A 22,311-nucleotide genomic window follows, 5' to 3' on the forward strand; every position below is an offset into this window, starting at 1 on the left:
CTCGCTGCTGCTTGTGAAGTGTGACTTCTCCTCCAGTTGGGCCATCTGCGTTATATACTTTAGTCTGCTCTGCAGCAGGTTTTTCAGGCGGTATACATCATCCACTGCAGATGAACATTGGGAGTGCTGTGCTGGTGTGAAGACGCTAAATGGAGAATGGGGCATTATCTTTAAATCTTTTTCACTGTACAAAAAAAACACTTGATAACTGAGTGCAAACCATTTCATATATGACCTTTGGTTCCAGCAACCTGAAGTCTGTAGGACTACGCAACTTTTACATTTTCCTTCTGTGACATGAAATAACCTTCTCACCTTTTTTGGCTCAGTGATGTAAAAATGGAACAATTGTTTATCAAGGGCGACATAATTACTGTGCTTCTATTGTGACCTCATGATCACCTCTATTTATTTTTAAATGTATCACCTGCAAGAGAAAACAGATAAGTGATACAAGATGCAGCAAACATGTCTTTTTGTCATGTCTGTTGATCATGTTTTTGTTATGGCCATGTGTTTGTTTTTTGGACTCTTTTTGGTTCCTGGTTGGACTTCCTTGTTTGTTTGTTTCCATAGCAACTCATTAGTTTTCACCTGTCCTGTCACGCACCTGTTTCACGTTTTGACTCACACACCTGTTGTTAATCATGTCTGTGTTATTTAAGCTTTTCTGTTTCTGTTGTTCGTCCTGGCAACATCACACTTTTTCATCACTCTGCTTCATGTCATGTTCACAGTTCTTTGCCAAGTAAGTTTTGTTCATTAATGCCACAGTTAGTGTTTTTGTTTCATTGTTCATAGTTTCTGCCTTTTGTGCAAGTTTTATTTTCATAGCCAAGTTTTTGTACTTCCGCCTTGTGCGCGCTTTTTGTTTATTCTTTTTTTTTTAGTGTTAAAATTAAAATCATGTATTTAAATTCACGTCTTGCCCGCGCCAATTTTCCGTTGCCTTCCGGAGAAACAAAACCCAAGGACCAAGTCGTGACAGTATGTCGCCAGCATAACAGTTTCTCCGCACGAAAGTTGGACGGTTTGGACGAGGCAGCGTGGGAGGTCCTCCGCGCCATGGAGGAGGAAACGCTGCGCTACTCCTCCATGGAGCGCAAAGACTCCATTTGGTCTGAGGACTGCGCTGCGTCACCGCAGTCCCAGAAGCGCCGCTCCCGACGAAGGACGTCAGGCAGGGCTTCCGCAAGCAGAGAGGACACGTCACTCCCGCAAGCTCCTCCCCCTCTGGGCGGAAGCAAGCCACAGGCTTCAACCTGATGGCATCACAGCTCAAGATTTTTTTTCTCCTAACTCTTTTTTTTGTCAGCCGCCCTCAAGATACTTCAAGACCAAGATAGAACATTATCAAAACATGTTTTTAGAAATAAGAGCATGTCAATCCACGTCATCCCAATTTCATGCCCCGCCCCCCAGGACTTAAGCCACGCCCAAGTCACAAAAACATTTTTCACCCACAAAAGCCCAGGTGGGGGGGAAAGAAAGACTTTTTGGACAATTTAGAGGGGAGGATTTTTCCCCCCTCCTGACCTCCCTCCACCCACCCCAAATAACGGTTCCAGACAGCGGGGAGCGCGTCTGGTATCCGCTCCTTGAGGGGGGGGGGGGGGGGGGCTAGGGCTGGGAATTGTTCAGGTGGGGTGGCTCAGCATCGCCACGCCAAGCCGCAACTTCCGGTTCTGCCACCACCACCAGTCTTTCATCCTGCCAAGCCACAGCCTCCGGTCTGGCCGCCACCACTGGTCTTTCGGCCGGCTAAGCCGCAACTTCCGGTTCGGCCACCACCATCAGTCTTTCAACCTGCCAGGCCGCAAACCCCAGCTAGGCCACCTCCACCTGAGCCACGTCAAGTTCCACCACGCCAAGTTCCACGGCAGGCTCCAGTACTCCCACCACGCCAAGCACCACGCCAAGCTCCGGTACCAGCGCCATGCCGCCAGGTGCCGCCAGTCGCAGCGCCACGCCGCCAGGTGCCGCCAGTCGCAGCGCCACGCCACCAAGTGCCGCCAGTCGCTGCGCCACGACACCAAGACCAAGACCCCCCAAGCCAAGACCAAGACCCCCCAAGCCAAGACTAAGACCAAGACCCCCCAAGCCAAGACCAAGACAAAGACCCCCCAAGCAAAGACCAAGCCAAGACCAAGACCCCCCATGCCAAGACCAAGACCCCCCACGCCAAGCTTCGCCGCCTGACGCGCCATGCCAAGCTTCGCCGCCTGCCACGATGACGACGCATCCACCTCCTAGTCATCCACGGATGTGGCCATTTCATGGGCGTCCGCCACGCCAGGTTCGCCGACTTGCTCGTCGGCCACGAATGTGGCCATTCCCAGGTCGTCCACCTCGTCTGGTACAGCGGCGCTCTACGCGTCGCCGGCATCTAACTCTGCCCCGGTGGATTCGGGGACACCTGGTCTGGCGACCCACTGCCATGTCCCCCTCCCGCCCTCCCATGACTCTCGATCCTGCCTTGTTTTATTTGTTTTTGGACATCTGGGATCTGTCCTTAAGGGAGGGGCTCTGTCATGTCTGTTGATCATGTTTTTGTTTTGGCCATGTGTTTGTTTTTTGGACTCTTTTTAGTTCCTGGTTGCACTTCCTTGTTTGTTTGTTTGTTTGTTTGTTTCCATAGCAACTCATTAGTTTTCACCTGTCCTGTCACGCACCTGTTTCACGTTTTGACTCACACACCTGTTGTTAATCATGTCTGTGTTATTTAAGCTTTTCTGTTTCTGTTGTTCGTCCTGGTGAGATCACACTTTTTCATCACTCTGCTTCGTGTCATGTTCACAGTTCTTTGCCAAGTAAGTTTTGTTCATTAATGCCACAGTTAGTGTTTTTGTTTCATTGTTCATAGTTTCTGCCTTTTGTGCAAGTTTTATTTTCATAGCCAAGTTTTTGTACTTCCGCCTTGTGCACGCTTTTTGTTAATTCCTTTTTTTTGAGTGATAAAATTAAAATCATGTATTTAAATTCACGTCTTGCCCGCGCCAATTTTCCGTTGCCTTCCAGAGAAACAAAACCCAAGGACCAAGTCGTGACACTTTTCAGTCCCAAGTGTCGCTGACTTTTTGCTCCTCCCCCGCGCACACACCCATGCCACAAAAACTCTCCTTTATGACATTTGCTTTCATATACATGTCATTTTTGTTTTTTTTACAATTTTGAACGTAGGCCATAGCGCTCACCTTTTAAACACCTCATTTCAGCATGTTTATCTTTTGTGATCTTTGTTCTATGGAACCATTAAATTATGCTTTTCACGAATGTTCGACGGCTCTGCGATGAGGGGGTGACTTGTCCAGGGTGTACACCAACTTCCGACCGTATGCAGCTGGGATAGGCTCCAGCCCCACCCTCCCCACCCCCGCAACCCAGAGAGGGACAAGTTCAGTTCAGTTTCAGTTTATTTGGAACATGCATACGATACAATGTAATGCATCACATATTTCCAGTTGTTTCATTGCAGCACGTCCGAAAAAGCAGTAGGAAGAAGCAGAGCTTATTTAATCCTATCCCTTTTCATACCATAGCAATTGTATCCAATTTCCTTGTTCTCTGTAACAGAACAGTGAACAAATAAATAAATTAATAATATACCATAGTAAGTAAACAAATATTAAATACATAAATAATCTTTGTCTCAATAAAAAAAGGGTTCACGATGTTCATCATAATTCTTGTTCTGTGTACTGTGTGAACACTTGTAGTTTGAACAGTCTCTTCAACTGAATCATATTGGTGCTTTGTTTTATTTCTTTGGTAAATCCGTTCCATAATTGAATTCCACATACTGATATGGTAAAGGTTTTATGTAAACGGTAGTAAATTGATGGATGGCCAATGTCCATGTCAAAGTGCAAGGCTGCTTGATGAAGGTCATGTGACTTAATGCAAGTGAGGATAGAGGTTTAAGGGTGAGGAAGTTCATGCTAGATGTGGCTCCTTAAATAATTAACATCCCCCTGAATGGAACACAACTGTAGTCCTGGATAAAAATACATGAAACTTTAAATTGCGAGGTTTGTACTTTGTTTACATCTTTTTCATCAAGCTGTTTTGTTTGTACATTTTAACGGGCTAAAGAGGGTAATCACATCGATTCTGCAAAGTGACGTTAAACCAATTAGGATCTAATTTGAACAGGGAAACTAAGGAGATGGAGACTGTTGATAAAACAAGGCACAAGTAGGGTGATAGATGCTAGGAGAGGTAAATAGCTGATTGGCTGAGGTACTGTACAAGAAGAGGTAGGAATATGGAGGATAAATTAGTTTGTGCTTTCAGAGAAACTACCAACTACAGTCACTCATAATCCATCCATCCATCCATTTTTTTACCGCTCGTCCCTTTCAGGGTCACGGGGGGTACTGGAGCCTATCTCAGCTGCATTCGGGCGGAAGGCGGGGTACACCCTGGACAAGTCGCCACCTCATCACAGGGCCAACACAGATAGACAGACAACATTCACACTAACATTCACACACTAGGGCCAATTTAGTGTTGCCAATCAACCTATCCCCAGGTGCATGTCTTTGGAGGTGGGAGGAAGCTGGAGTACCCGGAGGGGACCCACGCAGTCACGGGGAGAACATGCAAACTCCACACGGAAAGACCCCGAGCCCGGGGATCGAACCCAGGACCTTTGTATTGTGAGACAAATGCACTAACCCATGACCACCGTGCTGCCATCAATCATAATAATGACTAACAATAAATTAATTATATTGAATTGGTACCATTCGCTCTCGAAATAAATTTGAAATGTTCCCTTTTTTCAACTCTAAATCTGATAATACAGATATTGAACTACCCTACGTGTGTGTATTAGCCCGTCTTAAGCAATTTAACTTCAGTTTTCTACAAGGTTTCTATGGTGAAAATGACTATTTTGAGTAACAGGGTTGAAAGGAACAGGGGTTAATTTTTAGCAAATACATGAAATATAGCCATAATAGCATGGTGACACATTGCAGTTATTCAACTGAAATATTTTTTAAAATCCAAAAACTCACACAGATTTCTAAAGGGTTTAAATTATTATATTTCATGGTAGGGTCTAATTTTAGATTACGGAAACAAACAACAAACGCCATTTCACCCATGTTCAAGGCAGTAAAGTTTGAATTATTTTTTTTAATTATATCTTTAAATATGCAATCAACCCGCGACCCCGAAAGGGACAAACGGTAGAAAATGGATGGATGATATGCAATCAGATCAATGTGCATAGAAAAAACATTTTATTTACTCGGGGACGCAAATGGAATGGCCCTTGAAGACCGTCTAGAACAGGGGGTTCCAATGTGCTGCACAAGGGCCATTTGCACAGTTAGTTTATTATTGACCCGCCACACTTTTAACAGGCAAATTAAACATGTCATGGATTAAAAAATTACACAATAATACAAAGAAAAAAATGGAACTAGCCCAAATCCCTCTGAAAAAGGGGACCTGACAACCAAAATGGCCAACGACCTGTATACATTCACTGTGCTGTTGATATTTGTGTGTCCAGTCATGATGAATGTGTACACATTTCTTGCAATATATGCAGCTTTTTGAGTGTGCTAAAGCCCTTAAAATGTTTTCATTGGCAGACTAATAATATTGATATTAGTCAAGAATAGTAAGAAATTAAATATCTTAAGGTGGTTAATTGGATATTACACTAATGTGCTTTTGCTCAGATAGTTTAGCACGCTGTTTCTTAACTTTAGGGCCCCCGAGAGGACGGCCAAAAAATATTTGTTCATCAGCTGTGATCCGTATGGGCCGCAGAGGTACTCAGCTGTAGTACATTTTTCCACCACTTGTGCCATTCATCCATCCATCCATTTTCTACCGCTTATTATCTTCGGGGCAGCGGGGGGTGCTGGAGCCTATTTCAGTTTCTTAAGCGCAAAAAATAAGACTAAAGTGGTGAAGCTGTATTTTCATTTGCACTAAAATTGTATTGATAGTTTATTTAAGAAATGTGTATATTATTATTTATTATTAAATAAATTAGAATTTATGTAATTTAGGACTGCGTAAAATTTGTGTAAATGTATTTTTCATCAGTTTTTTACGAGTTCCTTATTTTGCAGTATATTTGATTGGTATGTATTTTTGTAATCAGTCCGACCTAAGCCTTGATAATAACCTTTGCGATTAACACGTTTTATATCATTTGACAAGGTTTATCCTGTCAAGTGATATCATTATTGAATATGATTAAAATCAAGAGTAAGATTACGAATTCAGTCTCAGTATTTGAGTGGTCCTGAGGTCAGAAAGGTTAAGAACCCCTGGCTAAGCATGTATTGACTGATCTAGGTTGTATTGGTTTTAGAATCGTTAATGAACAAAATGTATCAAAGTGGCCCAAGCAATCTTTTCTGTATACGGCCCTCATTGGAAAAAGTTTGGGCACCCCTGGTCTCGAACCTTCAGCACCATGTATTAATTAAAAGTGTATGTATATGTAGCCTGTATATAATGTGTGCAGACAATTCCTTTCGTTAAAAATCACTAAAGTTGTGTGTTGGAGGAAAATACATAAAATGATCTGTTCAAAAAAACTACTTGGTACCCAAAGTGACTATGACATTTAAATGTCCATGATGTTCATGTAAACAACTAAAGTACATGCAGCCACACAAATAAAGAATACCTACATAATAAGCAATGGTGGAAACTAAGTGTCTGTAGTACAGCGGACTGATCTGGATCTGAGCAGATCCTTCTCATGGAGAAGCCATCTCTCAGGTCAATATTTGCTCCCCCCCCCCTTGTGTGCGTGTGTGTGTGTGTGTGTGTGTGTGTAAAGTGTGAGGATATTGATGTGGCTGTGGGTAGACTTACGAGCAAGCACTAAAAATAGTTGACTATTGACTCTTTGACTGAGCAATCAGATGGTCACTGACAGGCAGATTGCCTCCTCCTAATTTGAAAATGTTTCCAAGAGCTTGCACATTGCCACCTTGTGGTGATAAAAGATAATTGCTACAATACAGTATTAATGTGTGTACAGGTCACTCTACTGTTTTTACTGTAACACTGTTCAACATGTACGTTATTGTGCGTTTGTGTTTGTCAGGTTCCCAGCAGTCAGCGCTGGCAAAAGGAGGTTACATGCGTTCCCCTTCGTGGACACGCTGCAGCAAAGTGGAGCACCCCAGGGAAAGGAAGCATCACAGCGACTCAGACACCACAGAGCCCTTAATGAAACTGGAAAGGTCAAAACAACCTTGACTTGTGGGGTGTGTGTGTGTGACACAGGTGGAATGAAGCTCAGAGCAGACAGCCAGCACAAGAGTAGACCACACAGTGTTTTATGGCGCTGGTGAACAGTTGGGGAGTTCATGCTGAACTGTGGACACATTGCTGTATGTTCTAAAGATGTGCAGTAAACACACACACACACACACACACACACACACACACACACACACACACACACACTTGCCTTCCATCTCTGATTGCACTCTTGATGATTTGAAGTTTGGTTTTGAAGTGACAGACAGGGTAGTAAGACAACATCTTAGTGGAATCACTGTTATTTCCCAATAGCCTCCATTATATTTTCTTTTCCCACATTTTCCTAACATCTCGTAAAGTGATGACTGCCGTTATTTCTTCTCTATTCAAGTTGGTCATCCATAGCTCCAAAAAAGGCGAGAGGAAAGGAAGTAACTGAGCTAATGTGAAATTGCATGAACGCCAAACACACAATCAAAGTGCCAATAGTTGTCATGAGACAGTCCACTTACTTGATTTGTTTTGAATTCAGCTTGTCAATACCTGGACAGATAATCATCTTGAATAGGGTGAGTGACTGTAAGAAGGAAAAAATAAAAGTCTTGGAAAACTGTGCTTCTTTGTTGTGAAATGCAATTAGTTAGAGAAAGATCCATTAACTATGACATGATTCTTTGGTTGAACTTTTTTAGATTAGGTACTGTGGTGAATGCATATATTTTATATAGTTATTTATTTTTCAATAGTCATCTTTAAAGCAGCTAACATTTTCCCATGTGTACACTATGTGCTTGTATCTTATGTCCGCTAGTAAACTCTGGGCCTTACCTTGAAGGCGCTGGAATGTTGGGAGTATACTGTACTCCCTTTTTACCTTATCTGTTTAGAACAATAAGGCTGTATTTCTTTCGGGGCGGGAGGGGCTGTTTTCGTACTAAATAAACTGACTCTTTCCATTTGATTTTTAGACCGCTTCTAGATTCCGCCATTAACGCATTGTATGACTGGTCTCCTAAAGCTTTAGTAAAACTTGGCAATATTGCTATTCTGTCTTGATGGTCCTTCTTACTCAACATATGTCATCCGAAAGAATTTGGGATTGACCAGTGACTTTTATTCCCTGAGAGGAAGACTGGTCTGACGCAACCTTATTGTTCACACATCTCCACATTGATGAGACTTTGATGCGAGTGATTTCAATAAAAGAGACGCAAGACAGATCACACTCGATTATTGCTGACAAGACGGCTCTCAGCTATCAGTGGTCTGGGCAATTTTAAATGGAGATGAATTCCTCAAGATTAGTCCTATTTATGTTGCAGCTACTATTATTAACATTTTGTATCCATTTTCCAAATTAGTGCTGTTGTTGTTGGATGTTTTTGTTTGTTTTGAAGTGCTTGTCCATCTTAGTCTCTTTCTCAACTTATTCTCTATTGTTCCACAAAAAAGTGTATTTTATTTTTAATTCCAGAAATGTATTATCAGATTTTGGCAAAGCCTAAAAGGACAACACTACCTAATCATTCATATCATTTTTAATAATCCTTCAACACCACGACTAAAAGAAATTGCAGGCCAATGGGTATAAAACATGTTTAATATTTGTGCATACCAATAGTTTGAAATTGTTTTGTTCATTTTCATCACACCTTACTGCATTCAACAAGAAGTGACACTTTTAAACAAAAAACAACATTAATGTAATAAAAGGTAAAAAAAAAGAAATACTTTCATCGACACTGAATAGGCACTTGTCTGAATTTTGTCAGCCATGTCATGACTTGATTCTTGGGGTTTGCTTCTCCGGAAGGCAAAGGAAAATTGGTGCGGGCAAGGCGTGAAATTCACGCCGTGAATTTAAATACATGATTTATTTTTTATCACTAATAAACTACAAAAAAAAGGAAGCAAACAAATGGCGCGCACAAAGGCGGAAATACAAACTTGACTAAGAAACAAAAGACATGCACGTGGGCACAAAAACTATGAACAAAGAAACAACAACACTAACTGTGGTCTTAATAAACAAAACTTACTTGGCATGAGAAAAACATGAAAAAGAGCAGCATGGATCATCAGAGTGTGAATGTGTGGCAGGAGTGTGATGTCGCCAGGCCGACTGCCTGGCAACAATGGCCTTAAATACTAGTGACATGATTAGTGAAAACGTGAGACAAGTGCGTGACATGAGGATGTGTACCAGGTGAAACTAATGGTTACTATGGTGACAAAGCAAGGGAGTGAAGACAAGAACTAAAAAGTGTCCAAAAACCAAGCAAAACAAAAACATGATCAACACAGACATGACAAGCCAGTACAAACATTAAAACTCTTATTGCTCATATAGAAATCTATGTGAGCTGAGCCTAAGTAACACTTGAGCAGAAATGAAAATATAATTGTCTTTATAAGCATTGACTGTGAGGTAGTGAGATTATTGCACTGCATCAAACACTCCACACACCAATATAAGCCTTCCACAGTACATATGATTTAAATTCATAAAATGCTTCCTTGTTAAAAAGCTATTGCCTTGTCAGACATGTTAACAGAAAGATTAGCTTATCATAGACACACAACCTTATAAGTGCCTGAATTAGCAACTAAAAAGGTGTCAAGTTTTTTTTAATGTTATTTTCCATATAGCACTAGATAACAACATAAATCATTTAAGGCTACCTTTCATATAAAAATGGTATATAACTTATTCTTGTATTTAAACTAAATAGCCTTTTATTACTTACACTATTTATATGACTACATATAATTTAGTTTCTTTTGTTTAAAAGGAGCAATCATATCAATATAAAGATTTGTCTTTAATTTTGTTTAGTGGATACAATTTGTAGTTTTCGGTGGATTTGAGAAATACCCGTGTGTCTGCACATGTTTGTCCTACTCGTCTCCATCTGGTACACAGAAATGTTTGTGTGTGTGTGTTTTAAGGCAATGAGTATGTGTGAACATTATAGCTTTTTAAAATGACAGATATATAATTGCGCTAATACATACATGGTGATTAATTTACTGCACTTGGGCATATGCATGCATGCACACGCACACACACGCGCACACGCGCACACACACACACACACACACACACACACACACACACACACACACACACACACACACACACACACACACACACACACACACACACACACACACACACACACACACACACACACACACACACACACACACACACACACACCTACCTCCCACCCCACGCCTTCACCACTGCTTGAATCAGTTAGGGGTGATGGACGGCTGAGCAGCGCTTTAGATAGCAGAAGCCTGCCACCCTAGCCCACACTCCCTCCCCTCTGTTGCAAGTTTTGTGGATTCTATGTAACATGTTCATGTGTGCTTATGGCTATTGAGTTTTTTTCTTGGCCTCAGTCTGAACCCCTCCCCAGGAGCCCAGCGTGTATTTTTTTCCCACCTGTTTAAGAGACGCCAGAAGTTGGCTAACACGTCAGCGTTCCTGTTTTGTCTCCCTGCAATGTACTGTATGTATGCTCTTGAATGGGATTGTGCTAAAAATATGAATTTCCCCTCGGGGACTAATAAAGTAAACGAATGAATGAATGGTAGAACATACTGTAGGTGGAAATCACTGGCAGTGACATCAGGCTACAAAATGGCTGCTGAATAGAAACTTATCTAGGCTATTATTGACTAGAACAAAACAATTGCACATATCATGATCACATTGTGTTGACCAAAAAAAACAGGCGGCAGTTCACCTCTCTGTAAATCCAGAAGCTTATCTTTCTTGACAATGCATCAAGAAAACAGCAGATTGGTTTTGTTCCTGCTGCGGTTGTTTTTCGTCCCGTTTGTTCCAGTTCTTCAGCCCCTCAGGGAGTGCGGTGTCTTCCTCCAGATCCCTGAACTCCTCCACAAACTCCTCATAAGAGGATTTCTCTCGAAATGGACGCGGCCCCAGTAGCTCCACCATGTCAGCCTTTTCTAGAATGTCTCTTTCTAAGAGACGTTTGGCCACCTGTGAAAAGTGAGCAAAAATAGACATACATGTATTTACAATCAATAAATCATATTGGGCTGGATTAACATTACAGCTTGAGAAAAAGAAAATATATTTAGCCTGCTAAGATAACATCAGCTATCTAGACAGGTGATCCCCGGTTTTAGATTCAAGTTTAAGATTAAAGTACCAATGATTGTCACACACACACTAGATGTGGTGAAATTTGTCCTCTGCATTTGACCCATCCCCTTGGGGAGCAGTGGGCAGCAGCGGCGCCACGCCCGGGAATCATTTTGGTGATTTAACCCCCAACTCCAACCCTTGATGCTGAGTGCCAAGCAGGGAGGGAAACGGGTCCCATTTTTATAGTCTTGCAACGTTTTGTGGTTTTGAACGCACTCCCATAAATGAATGAAAAATTTCGTTTTGGTCCATCAACAAGAGATTGGGTCAAGAACTACTGTGGTTACAGGCCGCACGGAAAAAAAAATAACAGTAGTCTGTGTGTGCGTGAAGCAGCCAGCCACCGCTGCACTGTGTTTCCACTGAGTGTGAGACAGTTAAACTAAAGAATACAGTAATACAGCTTTTTTGTTCTCTTTTACACCCAGGCAGTGCGCCAAAGAAAAAGAAAGTAATCACAATAGAAGTGAAAATTAATGTCATAAAAACTTCAGTGAGAGAATAAACACCCACCAATATTAGCATGAGACAATATTTTAAAAAGGTTAAAAAACACCTGCAAGCCAACCACATGGATAAAAGTAGGTGTAACAAAGGTATAAGCCCTACTATTTGTATTATATCCTATACATATCCAGAACATATATACTCTTTATACATACATACATGCATATATACATACATATACATTAGGGGTGTAACGGTACGTGCTTTGTATTGAACAGTTTCGGTACAGGGTTTCGGTCCGGTACGGGGGTGTACCGAACGAGTTTCTAAGCTAAAGTCTTAACAAGCTGCTTTGCTTCTTCTGCCTCTGTCTCAGCACCCAACATTGTCCCACCCACACAACCATCTGATTGGTACACACAAAGCGGTAACAGCCAATGAGCAGTGCGTATTCAGAGCTGTAACAGCCAATCAGCAGTGCGTATTCAGAGCGCATGTAGTCAGCGCTTCAGCGTCGAGCAGATAGGTGTTTAGCAGGTGAGCATAAGGCAGGTACTCTCCCCAAATTATAATATAAACACCTCCCAGTTAACTACTAGTAACATCACTATGAGCCAGTTGACCTTCTAGAAACTTAAACTGCAGCTCAGCTCGCTCGCAGTCCTGGCTTGAGGTGAAGGCTAATTAGCTTTTAGCGTAGTATTAGTTTATTTTGCGGTGTGTGTGCGTGTGTGTGTGTGTGTGTGTGTAGTCTCTCCTATTGCTATTGTACAATTTTTTCAGCTATAGTTACATTAATCATTAGTAATGGAGCAGCCTAATTTTGAATGGCAGGGTCCCTGCTATCACATGTTGATAAAAATATAACATTTACATAATAAAAATCAACTACAGGCTTCCCAAATGCTGTAATAAATTAAGCATGATGAGTTGACTTGAAACTGTTTAATGTTGCACTTTTTATATGTAGAAGAAAAGTTTTGTCATTCTATTTAATCTGAGCATCAACTTTAAACAGTTTAATGTTGATTAACATGGGCATAATTATTATAGTGTTCCCAATGTTAAAAGGATAAAGCCATTGTTTACAAATTTGGTAAATAAATAACCAACAAATTTATATTTTGTTGTTTTCTTACTGTACCGAAAATGAACCGAACCATGACCTCTGAACCGAGGTACGTACCGAACCGAAATTTTTGTGTACCGTTACACCCCTAATATACATATCTATATATATACATTAGGGGTGCATTGATACACAAAAGTCACGGTTCGGTTCAATATTTTAGTGTCACGGTTCGATATTTTTTCGATAAAAAAAATTAGAAATTCCCAAGCCTTTTTGTACTTATAGTTAATTAAAATGATCAACATTTTTATTTCAACTTAAAAGTACAGTTTTTAAATTAAATGTTATTTATCTGGTGCAGCTATACCTGCCCCATTTCTGCTGTGCATACTTAACACATACTTGCCAACCCTCCCGGATTTTCCGGGAGACTCCCGAAATTCAGCGCGTCTCCCGAAAACCTCCCGGGACAAATTTTCTCCCGGTCGTCAGATGCGTCAGTGGGGTCGTCAGATGCGTCAGTAATGCTGTAGTCTCGCGTGGGAGAGCGTACGTGACGCGGGAAAAAAAAATAGAGTCAAGTGGCACACTCAGCTGCCAAACAATTCTGATTCATTCAGAAAATAAAGCAAATAAAACTTAAATATCAAAATCTGAAGGCACTTGAAGGCTACATCGAAGAGTGCTACGACCGTCTCGTCATGGGGAAGCCATCTAAGACGCCAACGTCTAAAAGAAGCCGCCCGGAGGACTCACCTGGCCATGTGTCACCACCCGGTACAAACTTCACCGACATCCTGGATTCCATCGACAAGAGGCTGACTTGTTTGGATGCATTTACACTCACAGCTAATACATGCACAACTATACACACTATACACACCTACATATATGCATGATAGGCTTACATTTAGATACAGACATGCATTATTTACACATAAAGTACACACATACATCCACACACTTAGTTACAGTCTAGTTTAGTATGTCCACTGTTCAGTTTGTCACTTGGAATGTGCGTGGAGTCGGGTCAAAGGAAAAAAATATAAAAATTCTTAATCATTTGAAGAGTATGCAAGCAGACATTGCTTTACTACAAGAGACTCACCTCTCAAAGTCCGATACCTCAAAACTGCATTCATCGCAATACCCACACACATACTTTGCTAGTTACAACTCCAAACAGAGAGGCGTAGCCATTCTCATTAGTAGAAAGGTCAACTTTACATTCCATAACTCCATTACTGACATAGAGGGAAGATACATCATTCTTAATATTTCTGTTGACGGGAGAAACTTATGTATCGCCAACATTTATGGTCCAAATGTTGATGACCCCTCCTTTTTTCACACTTTCTTCTCTTCACTTTCTCCTCACTCAAACCACTGCTTGATTCTAGGAGGGGACCTCAACTTAGTATTTAATCCAAATATAGATCGGTCCAGACTGACTGGGAGTCACCGTGAGTCTCAATCAGTGGTAATACTTAAGCAATATATGAACGATTATGGTCTTTGCGATGCCTGGCGTTCTTATCACCACACTCTTAGGGAATACACTTATTTTTCCCCAGTTCACCACTCATTCTCTCGCATTGATTACTTTTTAACTAGTAGCTCAATTTTATCTGATATCGCAAACATTCACATTCATCCTATCATCATCAGTGACCATGCACCTGTCTCACTTTCCCTCACTAACAAAACTATAACTGCACCTATAAAACAATGGAGACTTAATACATCATTACTAAAGGACCCAGACTTCCTCAACTATTTTGAGAAAGAATGGACAGATTTTTTAGATTTTAATGATCAACCAGAAATCACGGCGTGCATTCTCTGGGAGGCCGCAAAAGTAGTTATGCGAGGAAAAATAATTTCTTATTCATCATACAAGAAAAAAAAGGAACGTTTACTAGAGCAGGAACTTGAAAATGAAATAAAAATATTAGAAATAGCTTATGCGAACTCACAAAATGAACATACTCTGAATGAACTGAGAAAACTCAAATTAGATTTAAGGAGAAATAATTGATAAGAAAACTCAATTCCTGCTCCAGAGGTTACGCTTAGATAAATTTGAACATGACAATAAACCAAGCAAATATTTGGCTAACCAACTAAAATTAAACAAAGAAAAAGACTCCATACCATCCATTAAGGATTCAGCTGGGAACATTACTCACGTTCCTGAGGAAATTAACTCCATATTTAGAGACTTTTACAGAAACTTGTATACACCCCAGATTGACCCATCTCTTTCAGACATTGAGACATTTCTCAATGGTATAGACTTACCTAAATTAAATACGAGGCAGGTATCAAATTTAGATCTTGCTATTTCTGTAGATGAACTTCACGATGCTCTTCAACAGATGCCAAACAATAAAGCACCAGGGCCTGATGGGTTCCCTGTGGAGTTCTACAAAACATTCTGGTCACAGCTAGCTCCGATATTTACGAAAATGGCTTTAGAGATTAAAGAAAACTCATTCCTTCCTCCAAATATGAACTCTGCCACAATCAGTCTCTTGCTAAAACCTGATAAAGACCCAACACTTCCATCCAGTTACCGGCCAATCTTCCTGATTAATGCTGATCTTAAAATTATCTGCAAAGTATTAGCTCAAAGATTAGAAAAAGTCACTCCATATATAGTACATCCTGATCAAACAGGTTTCATCAAAGAGAGACAATCGTCCAACAATGTTCGCCGTCTACTCAATGTGATAGACTATTCTGTTATTCATAATTTAAAAACAGCTGTTGTTTCATTAGATGCTGAAAAAGCATTTGATAGAGTGAATTGGAATTTTCTTTTAGCTACTCTACAGAAATTTGGATTTGGAGACTCATTTATAGAATGGATCAAGGTCCTATATAGTTTCCCTACAGCCTCGGTTAGAACGAATAGCCAAATCTCCCCAAGGTTTAATCTTATGAGGGGCACAAGGCAAGGGTGTCCACTTTCTCCGTCACTGTTTGCTATATTTATTGAACCTCTTGCAACCGCAATTCGACAGCATGCAAATATTAAAGGCATCCATACCGCAACCGTTCATCATAAAATAAGCCTTTATGCTGATGATGTATTACTTTTCTTACAAAATCCACATTCTTCTCTTCAAGATACAATCTCACTTATCAATAAATTCAGTTCTATTTCAGATTACTCAATCAACTGGTCCAAATCTACTGTGTTACCAATAAATTTTGACTTCCAGAGCACCTCATCGATTCCACTGCATAAAGGGAACATTAAATACCTGGGAATCAATATTTCCTCCACATTGTCAGATCTGAATCGCTTGAATTACTCCCCAATCTTAAAATTGATTGAGGATGATCTGGCGCGTTGGAAAGCACTGCCAATCTCACTTATGGGAAGGGTTTCTACCGTGAAAATGATGGTCTTGCCTAGGGTTAATTATCTCTTTTCAATGATTCCAACCAAACCTTCTCAAATCTGGTTTAAATCACTAGACTCACACATCAATCAGTTTCTTTGGAAGAGTAAACCAGCACGAATCAGCCTTAAAACTTTACAAAAACCAAAAGAATACGGGGGTCTACAACTCCCAAACTTTTCATATTACTTCCTTGCAAATAAACTACAATATATACTAAAATGGACCAATCCCACTTTATTAGATAGTTTATGGTTAGAGATTGAACAATCACTTAGCCAGGAGATCCCAATTTCTAACTTGCCCTTTATTAGCCAAATTCTCCAAAAACACAACTGCTTCAAAAGTATTAATATACGCACTACCTTAACAGCTTGGTGGGAGTTTTTGAAAATAACTGGATCCCCGCTCACTCCCTGTCAATTTACGCCTATTTGGAATAATCCTGATTTTCTTTTAAACAAGAAGCCATTGAACTTTCCAACATGGTATGATAAAGGAGTCAGATGTCTTGGGGATATCATCAATGCAAACAGTTTTATCTCTTTTAAAAGTTTAATAACACAATATGCAATCAATCCTAATAAATTCCTAGAATATATACAAATCAAATCTGTAATTAGCGCAAGATTCAACAAAACAACATGGGAAAGTAATCCTACGACCGTTAAATTCTTCAAAACATCTGCCCCCAAAGCTTTATCCAAATTATATGCTCTCTTATCAAAAATAGATAACACAATAAGTATCCCAACTTCCAAATGGCACTCAGACGTATAAACAAGCCTTGACCCACAATTCTGGAAACAAATATGCCTCAATACTTCTCGTTTGATTAAGAATCCGAATTTACGACTGATTCAGCTCAAAATACTTTACAGAATACATTACACCGGTCTAAGAATGTATAAAATGGGTTTAGCCGACTCTAACATTTGTGTACACTGCTCAGATAATAAGGTAGATAACTACTTACACTCAATGTGGTCCTGTGCTCCTGTGAGTAACTTTTGGCTTGGAGTGTGCGAGAACCTATCATTAGCGTTAGAGATTCCTATTCCCATCTCCCCCGCACTCTGCCTGTTGGGTGATCTCTCCGCAACTGACTCTGATATAAACAAAACATACCTCCTTATAAATGCAATAGGCATCGCCAAGAAAACTATTCTCATGAATTGGAAATCAAAAAATAATTTATGTATAAACCTTTACAAAAACATTTTATTAGATTATGTAGTTATGGAAAGAATGTCTGCTGAATCAAAACAACAACTGACAGAATTCAGATCTCTTTGGGCACCGCTAATTGATTTCCTGACCTGATTCCCATGGGGGCCGGGGCTGGGGCTCTGTCCCGGGGGTCTTGCTCCGTGGGTGGGGGGGTCGTGGGTGCCGGGGGGGCCGTGTGCCGCGGGGTCGGGTGGGCCTGGGGTGTGTTCCCTGGTGCCGGCCTGGCAGGCCGATCCGTGAGTGGTCTGGGGGCTGGGGGTGCCTGGGCGGGGGTTGGGGTGCGGGTGGAGCTGTTGGGGGTGGCCGCCTTGGGTTGGGTGGGGGGCTGCCCCTCTCGTGGGTGGTTGGGCGGGGGGTTGCGCCCGTGGGGCCGGGGCCTTGCCGCTGTCGGGCGGGGGTCGGCTCGTGCCCCTCTGGCTTCGGGTGTCCGTGGGCTTCCTCCTTCCCCTGGGGCGCGGGGCGGGGTCTTCCCGGGGTCGCCCTACGCTGCGGCTGTGCGGGCCCGCCTGGTGCCGGGTTGGGGGGGCTGCTTTCCTCCCTTGTTGGGGCCCCGGCGGTGCTTCTCTTTCTTCCCCTCCATTTTTCTGCATTCTTTCGTATCTCAAGTTATGATTACGTATATGTATTGTTGCATTTGAACAATTGTATTGTTGATAATAAAGGTAAAGTACTGGTATTGTTTATTATCAATAGCACTATTTCTATTGGTATTCATATTGCTCCATTTTTAGTGTAATAATGCTCATTGTCATTTCTGTATTTTTATTTTTATTTTCGCTAACTGCTTATTTGCTATTACTTTTACGATCATATTTGTACATGTCGTATTTGCTGATGTTGCTCTGTTGTTGTTGTTGTTGTTGTTGTGTTTGCTGTTGCTGTTTTTGTCTCTCTGTCTAATCCCCCTCTTGTCCCCACAATTCCCCCGTTTTCCTTTTTCTCTCTTTCTATCCCCTCCTGCTCCGGCCCGGCTGCACCAAATGATAATATAAATACATTTAATAAAGTCAAAATACAAGTAAGGCAACAAGAGAAGTATCCTACACTTCTCTTTTGTAAAGTAAATCTGAACAGCCGATATGGGCATCTACATCTGCTATATGATTTGCCCGAGAAGCTGGGCAGGACATTATTAAAAAAAATAAATAAATAAATAAATAAAAAAAATAATACAAATAAAAAAACATTCTCCCGAAAATCTCCCGAAATTCAGGCGGAGCTGGAGGCCACGCCCCCTCCAGCTCCATGCGGACCTGAGTGAGGACAGCCTGTTTTCACGTCCGCTTTCCAACAATATAAACAGCGTGCCTGCCCAATGACATTATAACTGTAGAATGATCGAGGGCGAGTTCTTGGTTTCTTATGTGGGTTTATTGTTAGGCAGTTTCATTAACATCTTCCCAGCGCCGTAAAAACACACAACAACAGCAGTCACGTTTTTGACTACCGTAAAGCAGTTCGTCTGCCGTAAACAGCAATGTTGTGACACTCTTAAACAGGACAATACTGCCATCTACTGTAAATGCATATGTGACAATAACATCTACGGCTTTTAGAGAGTGCAGTGCACAACTGCGCACACAACAAGGAGACGAAGCAGAAGAACGAGAAAGATACAGCCGTGGCGACGCCGACGCCGACGACGAGTAAGATGAAGAAATACGCTTGTAAGTTCCAAGCCGCAGCTGCGATTGGACCTGGATAGCCTCCGGGAAGAAGTAGTGGACTACCAAGTGCTTGATAGTGAAGATCTTCCTCAGGAAGCAAAGATTGACCGGTTTTGGGCCATGCCAGGGAGAGATGGAAGATTCCAGACTCTTAATGCATTTGATGAAAGCACTTTTGTGCGTGCCACACAGCAATGCATCATCAGAGAGGGTGTTCAGCATGGTTGGAAAAATAGTGACAGAGAATTGAACAAGGATGGACAATTCAACCCTTAACTAAACAATGAGTAGATGAGTGTTATGTGTGTGTATATGTGTAAATAAATGAACACTGAAATTCAAGTATTTCTTTTATTATATATATATATATATATATATATATATATATATATATATATATATATATATATATATATATATATATATATATATATATATATATATATATATATAGTGTTTCCCATAAACTGCCAAGATACCTGTGGCGGTGGGGGCGTGGCTATGGGCGTGGTCACCATGACATCATCGAGTAATTTGCATAATTTATTACAATGATATGATTTTCTCTAAAAAGGCTCAAAAAATGTATACTTACTAATTAATAATAACAGTTTTGTTTTAAACGTCCATCCATCCATCCATTTTACAATATAATTACAACACTTTATGTACATATTTATATACAGATTTGAACAATAATTTATTCACTGAAATATATTTATTAATTGTGGTTCTTACAAAAAATATATCTTATAAAATATAAAAGCTCAAATGTCTCTTAAAGCTCTGCCCCTTTAATTACTGAATACTAAATAATTTAACTTTAGCCTACTACTACAACCATATTATTTACCAGCAACATAAAGTGAAACAGAGGCAGAGGTGTCCTGCAACAGTCAGTAACAAATAAACAGAAAACAGTAGTGGTCAAATACAAACAAGGCAACAAGAGAAGTATCCTACACTTCTCTTTTGTAAAGTAAATCTGAACAGCCTATATGGGCATCTACATCAACTATATGATTTGCCTGAGAAGCTGGACAGGACAAAATAATTAAAAAAAAAATATATATATATATATATATATATTTTTTAAATTTGTGGCGGACGTAATTCTTTCGTGGCGGGCCCCACAAATAAATGAATGTGTGGGAAACACTGTAGGTGTATAGAGGCCCATTTCCAGCAACTATCACTCCAGTGTTCTAATGGTACAATGTGTTTGCTCATTGGCTCAGAAGGCTAATTGATGATTAGAAAACACGGTGGGGGCGTTTGTATGTATATTCACCAAGATATAAAATACATAACTCGCACTGATCTTAACCACAATGACCCGGAATCTGTGTGGGCGGAAATCAAATTTAAAAACGCTAAGCCGGTACTGATAGGGACTGTTTATAGACCCCCTAATCAGAGTGATTTCTATGGGGCTTTGGAAAAATGCTTGGCAGGGACAGACAACGTGGAGAAAATTATAACTGGGGATCTGAACACAGATATTCAACGCAAAGATGCGCCTGTCTTCAGATCCTTCAGCAAGTTTTGTAATCTGCACGGTCTTTCCCAGCTAATAGCGCTACCTACAAGGGTGTGTGATTCCACCCAATCAACCATAGATCTCATTCTCACTTCAGACCGGCCTAAAATAAAAAATAGTGGGGTCATGATCTGTGGTCTTAGCGACCACTATCTAACCTTCTGCACCCGCAAAATAGCTAAACCCAAAACCAATGGCCACATAACAGCCCAATCCAGATCCCTCAAAAAATACTCCAATGACAATTTCAATTTAAAATTAGATGAGTGGGACTGGTCCCCTGTGCTCGCGAGCAACCTGGTCGATGTTGCTTGGGATCGCTTCAAAACGGCGTTCCTAAAGATACTAAATGACATGGCTCCCGTGAAAACAGTCAGGATCAAAGCCCGCTCGGAACCATGGATGAATCCGGACCTATTAGCTGCCATTAAAGACAGAGACAGAAAATACTCTGAATACCAAAAATGTAAAACAGAAGTAGATAAACAACCCAATAACATCAACCTCAAATTACTCCTTTTAACTCTCAAAAAGCAATGCAATAAATTAAGAAATAAGTCAACCAACCTGACTAAATCCTTAAAAAAAAATTACATTAACGACAAAATAGAGGAAAACACAAATAAGCCACGTGAGCTCTGGAAAATTCTCAACAACCAGCTTCCTGGTTGCAGCCAGAAACTTAAAACAAGACTCACCAACATCAGCATCAAGGAGGGTGACTCCCTCATTACAGACAAAATGGAGGTAGCTAGCAGACTTAACATCTTTTTCACCAGCATAGCCGCAACTCTTGTCAACAAGCTGCCCCACCACTCTGGTCGCTTTGGTGTAGAACACATTAAAGCCTTCTACAGAAAGCTAGGAGTATCCAACGATGATTTCAAATTAGAAATGGTCACAGCTGATGAGGTGTTTAAAAAATTGAGCACGCTCCACCCTAACAAGGCCAACGGCCTTGATAATATTCCCTCCAGATTCCTCAGGGACTCTGCCTCCATCATTTCCCCGATCATCACGCACATAATAAACCTATCAATTACACAAGGCCAAGTACCAAAAGATTTTAAGATAGGAAGAGTAACTCCCCTCTTTAGAAAAGGAAGCAAATTGGAACCTGGCAACTACCGACCTGTTTCTATTCTCAGCTCCATTTCGAAAGTAATGGAGAAAATAGTTTATGAGCAGGTCGATAGTTACCTTGCCACTAATAAACTCATGTACAAATTCCAATCCGGCTTCAGAACTAACCACTCCACTGACACATGTCTTCTCTATCTGACCGACCACATCAAACATGAGGTGGACGCGGGCAAATACTGCGGCATGGTCATGCTGGACCTTCAGAAGGCCTTTGACACCGTTAACCACGCTATACTGTTGGATAAGCTCAGAGCAATCGGATTTAACAAAACCTCATGGAGCTGGATGCAATCTTACTTGGAGGGGAGGGAGCAGGCTGTAGAGGTGAACGGCACCGTGTCCCCCCCCTCTCGGTGAGCTGTGGAGTCCCC

At 41.0% G+C, this 22,311-nt stretch overlaps 2 protein-coding genes across 3 annotated transcripts in view; one reads left to right on the plus strand and one right to left on the minus strand.

Annotated features, from left to right (window-relative positions):
• Positions 1-8,398, plus strand: part of dbndd1 (dysbindin domain containing 1) — a 60,252-nt gene extending 51,854 nt beyond the window's left edge. The window contains exon 4 of the mRNA XM_062027284.1: positions 7,088-8,398. Within this exon, the coding sequence (XP_061883268.1) occupies positions 7,088-7,242 (155 nt within the window). The 3' untranslated portion in view covers positions 7,243-8,398. The remainder of the gene's footprint in view (positions 1-7,087) is intronic.
• Positions 7,481-22,311, minus strand: part of LOC133634178 (AFG3-like protein 1) — a 46,925-nt gene continuing 32,094 nt past the window's right edge. The window contains exons 17-18 of one of the 2 annotated variants that reach the window (XM_062027255.1): positions 11,004-11,263; positions 7,481-7,825 (exon numbers count right to left, since the gene is read on the minus strand). In XM_062027255.1, coding sequence (XP_061883239.1) covers positions 11,024-11,263 — 240 coding nt within the window. In that variant the 3' untranslated portion in view covers positions 7,481-7,825; positions 11,004-11,023. Of the gene's footprint in view, positions 7,826-8,523; positions 11,264-22,311 lie in introns of those variants that run through there. The other variant, XM_062027247.1, reaches the window with a different exon arrangement.

Source organism: Entelurus aequoreus, linkage group LG02, assembly GCF_033978785.1.
Source record: "Entelurus aequoreus isolate RoL-2023_Sb linkage group LG02, RoL_Eaeq_v1.1, whole genome shotgun sequence".
In the NCBI taxonomy this organism is placed as follows: Eukaryota; Metazoa; Chordata; class Actinopteri; order Syngnathiformes; family Syngnathidae; genus Entelurus; species Entelurus aequoreus.